The sequence below is a fragment of the Salvia splendens genome, chromosome 5 (assembly GCF_004379255.2).
Source record: "Salvia splendens isolate huo1 chromosome 5, SspV2, whole genome shotgun sequence".
NCBI classification, from domain to species: Eukaryota; Viridiplantae; Streptophyta; class Magnoliopsida; order Lamiales; family Lamiaceae; genus Salvia; species Salvia splendens.
The window spans coordinates 30,435,239-30,440,173 of record NC_056036.1 but is presented as its reverse complement, the minus strand read 5'-3'; the positions used below and the strand labels follow the sequence as shown (position 1 = coordinate 30,440,173).

At 49.0% G+C, this 4,935-nt stretch overlaps 1 protein-coding gene across 1 annotated transcript; it reads right to left on the bottom strand.

Annotated features, from left to right (window-relative positions):
• Positions 1-642: 642 nt before the first annotated feature.
• Positions 643-2,688, bottom strand: LOC121804085. The gene is made up of 4 exons (XM_042203630.1): positions 2,251-2,688; positions 1,541-1,920; positions 1,312-1,426; positions 643-786 (listed from the first exon to the last, which is right to left on the bottom strand). The coding sequence occupies exons 1-4, from the start codon at positions 2,686-2,688 to the stop codon at positions 643-645; spliced, it is 1,077 nt and encodes a 358-aa protein (XP_042059564.1).
• Positions 2,689-4,935: the final 2,247 nt, after the last annotated feature.

The window sequence follows — 4,935 nt, the reverse complement described above, 5'->3', positions numbered from 1 at the left end:
CGAAAAAACGAAAAGTAAAAGACAGAAAAGTAAAAGTTACTTGGTTCTGGGGGAAATTCACTTCGGGTTCTGGCCCCCGCGGGAGCCAGACTTGGGTGGCACTGTCTGTGGGGTCACTTTAGCTTTCTTTCTTGCCTGTGACTCCGGCATCTCCTTCTGATCTTCTGTGGGTCGGGGTACGGTTTTCCTCAAAAGTACCGGCCTGGAGGAAGACGGGGTGGTCTGAGGCCTTTGGGCTTGTGGCGGCTTCTGCACAGCTAGACTCCCTTGACCCGGTGTCTTGGAACCGCAGCTAGGTTCAGGAAGTCCCATCGGTGTATCGGGGAACTTCGCTTGAAGCCACTTCGTCATCTTCATCATCAGAGCGACGGCCTCCGCCATCCTGTCGGAACGCCTTGACGATTCTGCCACTAAGTCGGTGATACGCCCCTTCAGGGCTACCACCTCCTCTCTACTTCTCCCCATTTCCCTCCGTATCTCCGTCACTTCTTTTCGTACACCGATTACCTCCGTCCTCACATTCTCTACGTCGCTTCTCACTTCCTCAACTAACTTTCTGACTTCTGCATCCTCAGCACGGTCCCTTCCTTTACCCCATAGGGCCACAATCCCCTCCAAAACCATTTTCATCTCTGACCTCATCTATCCAACCTCTTTCCTTACTTCTTCTACTTCTATCCTGGCTCCGGCTTCCTTGTCAGCAGTATCCTTCGCCTCCACCATCTCAGGCTCCTGCTTCGTCTGCGCCTCCGACTGACCAACCTCATAAAAGCACACGTCCCTTCCCTGTGTAATGAGCAGCCCCTTATTGAAAAAATAGTCCACGTTGAACACCTCCAGGGGTAGACACATCTTCACTTCTCTGCAGGACTTGTGGATTTTCATAATAACGTTGCGTTGCAGGTAAGCCCCGAGAAGGTGGCATGTGTAAAGATGTCGGGAAGGGTTGGCTGTCACTTGATGGCAGGCTTGGGCTAACCAATAGCCCAAGTGAACACGTACTCCCTTGGCCATGCACCAAGTAAAGTACAAGTCGGGGGTCGTCAGAGCGTTGTTAGCTGTGCCCATCAGGTTGTAGCTAATGAAGGTCTGGGCGAATCGCAGGACCCTGTTCTCAATATGGTGGGCCTTCGACCAGCTGGTTTTGAACTGACCTACCCTAGGGTGAGCCTCAAACTCCCATGCGTTCTGTGTCTTGAATCCCGACGTCAGCTTCGGCGGACCAATCATTCTCTCGCTCCACAAACCCTCATTATCCTCTGTGCGCGTAAGCAGTCCCATCCGTAGAGTCCATTCACGGGTGCTCATCACATGCTCTTCATTGAAGAGCCGAAATTTGATGGAGTCAGCATCCAGATCGGTGGTGGACTTAAATCGGAAGGTGGAGAAGAATTCCCTTGCCAGGTCGATTGGAACTTCGGCGGTGCTGTGCTTGAGCAACCAATCAAAGCCGATTGCGTCGATATAAGTTCGGAATTCATCATTGCAAGCGATCTGCTTGAGCTCCGATGAGCTGTACATTTTTCCAGACTTAGCGTACTTGCCCTGGGCACTCTTCTCCTTGTGGATGGTTGCGCGTTTCGGGTCGTCAAACTTTCTCATCTCGTCCAGGAGCTTGCTTGTAATCCAGATCTCAGTTGGCTCAAAGTTGAGATGCTCTTCTTGTTCTTCTTCAGACTCACTAGACCCAGCAGAATCCTCGGGCTCTGCAGCGTATGATACCTTGGCAGGTCGAGGAAGTGGGGATTCAGTGGATTTCCCTTTCGCCTTGTTGGTCTTGGAAGAAGCAATTTGTTTCCCCTTCCTTTTCTTCTCGGCCGCGTGGCGGCGTTCCACTGCATCACTCTCCCCTCTGCTCGGTCTGGATGATTCTGCCGGTTCAGGTGCTGTGGCCTCTGGACCCAGCATTTCTTCCTCCGTCTGCCGGACGGTTTCATCTATCTCATCAAGCAGGCTCCGACGAGCCTGTCTCCGCGCTTCCCTTGCGTTAACCGGTGAATCGGTCCCTTCGTGGACATCAGTCAGATCCACTATCAACTCCAACCCGACATCGACGGGTTCTTTGACATTCTCAGCACCGAGGGCTTCTCCTTCCTCATTCAACAATGGGGTTGCCCCTGCAAAATAAACAGCGGTCTCTATCCCCTCCGAACCTTCTCCAACGTGGGTTTCTGTACCCGCAAACTTCTCAGGGGTTTCCCCCTCTCTGACATCTTCCTCAGTAATTAGGGCTTCGTCGCCCCCAACCACTTCTGGGGTTTCCCCCTCCACATTTCTTTCAGCATCTAGGGCTTCGTTGCCCTCTGGAATTTTATCTCCATCAACAGGGGTTTCCCCCTCAACAAACTCCTCCAAAACAAGGGTTTCCCTCTCAACACGGCTATCAGTAACAGGGGTTTCCTCCTCAGAAACACCAACCACTCTATCCTCTAAAACAGGGGTTTCCCCCTCAGTGGCAGATCCTAACCTGGGTGCACTCACGGCCAACAACTCCAACCCCGCGGCCAGATCTGCTTCGTCTTCGCGAGTTTCTGCAGCGGTTGGTTCTGAAACGGCGGTAGTGGGTTCTGCGACGGCCTCCGGCTCAGCGGTGGTTTCTTGAACGGTCTCTAGTGGTGGTGCGGAGGATGTTGAGGCGGTTGGTACGAATTTCCCCATTACAGCCGCGAACATGGCAAACGTCTCCATCGCCTTTTCTGGTACCAAATTTCTGTAGCATGTCTGCCATAAACGCCGCCGCACTTGAATCGACGGATCCTGAGGTGTTCCCTGCACTTTGCTTGTTATCCATGGAGAATTCTGCAAAAATTTTTTGACAAAGACTTGGGCGGAACTTCTTCGATTAGGGTTAGAAAAGAAAACCTAGAGAGAATTTGGGATGTAGAGAGAGAGTAAGTATGTAAAAATAAAAGAACACGGTATTATCCGATAAGTATGGGCGAGGACTGTTTCTGCAGGTGGGTTGCAGGCATGACGCCAGCGACTGTACGCCTCCCATAAAGGTGTCTTTTGAAATCCGAACCGGTGCCAACTCCCTCCAAAATTTTACTTCTCAATTCCCTGCCCAAGTAACTTCCTTTTGCAAAATCACACTTAGAGAAAAACATTAAACTAAAAATTGAAACGCCAGACTACCCGGTCTAGGGTATGACAGTATCAAAAACATTCCTTAAGGAGTCTAGTATTTCGAAAATATTTTTGGAAGATTATTTTTTTCTGATTTGTTTGGGTTTTTCTTGATTTTAAAGAAAGCGATTAAATATTTACATTTTATGTTCAAGTGTTCTCAAGATTCCCTAGGTCAGGACATGTTAAAACTTCTTGGATGCTAGACCTAGGAAATTCTATAAGAACACTTACTTCCCAGACCGATTAGGCGATATCAGGGAGTGCGCGTAGTGGCATTTCGTCCACTACACACATCTCCGAATTATCCCTAAATACCTTCACCCTATGGCCATTGACAAGAAATGGAGTAGAGTTTGGAGCACTTCCCTGGATCTCTACTGCTCCATTTGCACGAAGACTCACAACAGTGTATGGTCCGACCCATTTGGACTTCAGCTTACCAGGCATCAACTTGAGCCGGGATTGGAATATGAGAACTTTCTGCCCAACTTGCAATTCCTTGACTCGGAGGTTCTTGTCATGCCAAAGTCTGGTTTTTTCTTTGTACCACATTGCCGATTCATATGACTCCAGCCTTAGCTCCTCCAACTCCTGCAGCTGCAATTTCCTCTCTTCCTCGCAAGATTCAGATCTCATGTTTATCTCCTTGACCGCCCAATATGCGCGGTGTTCTACTCCCACGGGCAAGTGACACATTTTTCCGAACACAAGCCTATATGGTGACATCCCAATAGGCGTCTTGTACGCCGTCCGGTAAGCCCATAGTGCGTCTCCAAGCCTCTTACTCCAGTCTTTTCTAGACGGATTAAACGTCTTTTCCAGTGTCGCCTTTATCTCTCTGTTGGATATTTCCGCCTGGCCGTTAGATTGAGGATGATAAGGTGTAGACAGTCTGTGGTGAACGCCATACTTTCTCATCAAAGCTTCAATAGTCCGGTTGCGGAAATGCGTCCCATTGTCAGATATTATAGCTCTGGGCACTCCGTACCGATTGAAGATATTAGCTCTAAGAAACTTCGATACCTCCTTAGCTTCGCAAGATGTGGTCGCCTTGGCTTCTATCCATTTCGAAACATAATCCACTGCCACTAGTATGTATGTATTCCCGTATGAAGATGGGAATGGACCCATGAAGTCCATTCCCCAAACATCAAAAATTTCACAAACGATCACCGGGACTTGCGGCATTTCATCTCTTCTGGAGATTCCCCCAGTTTGTTGACACCTCTCACAATTCTGACAAAACTCGAACGCATCATTATGCAATGTAGGCCAGTAAAAACCACTATCTAACACCTTCCTTGCGGTCTTCCTAGGTCCAAAGTGACCTCCACAAGCTAGGGCATGGCAATGATTCAGCACATCCCTCTGTTCCCACTCCGGAATACACCTCCGGATTACTTGGTCGGCTCCCATTCGCCATAAATACGGGTCATCCCAGAAATAGTACTTGGCCTCGCTTTTCAATTTCATCTTCTGGGCTCGGGAAATTACTTGCGAACTGGGCACCTCTCCAGTGACTAAGTAATTTGCCAGGTCTGCGAACCATGGCTCAGCGTTTTGATGACATTTCCCTTTTTCGGCATCCCCTGGACCTGTTAACACCATAATCTCTTCCCAGCTGATAGGTCGAGGAATTTTTTTTACGTAGTACAAATGTTTCTCTGGGAATGCATCCGGTATTGCTTCCTTGGTCTCCCCTTGAAATATCCTGCTCAGATGATCGGCCACTTTATTTTCTGTTCCCTTTTTGTCTCTGACTTCCCAATCGAATTCCTGCAAAAGCAACACCCATCGGATTAATCT

Bases quoted from the DNA above. Each gene is read 5' to 3' on its own strand.
- LOC121804085 (XM_042203630.1), bottom strand. From the start codon at position 2,688: ATGGAGACGTTTGCCATGTTCGCGGCTGTAATGGGGAAATTCGTACCA. The intron at 1,921-2,250 runs GTGGTTGGGGGC...ACCGTCCGGCAG, and splicing joins TGGAGGGGGAAACCCCAGAA to ACGGAGGAAGAAATGCTGGG. The intron at 1,427-1,540 runs GTACGCTAAGTC...GCTCAAGCACAG, and splicing joins GAGAAGAGTGCCCAGGGCAA to CACCGCCGAAGTTCCAATCG.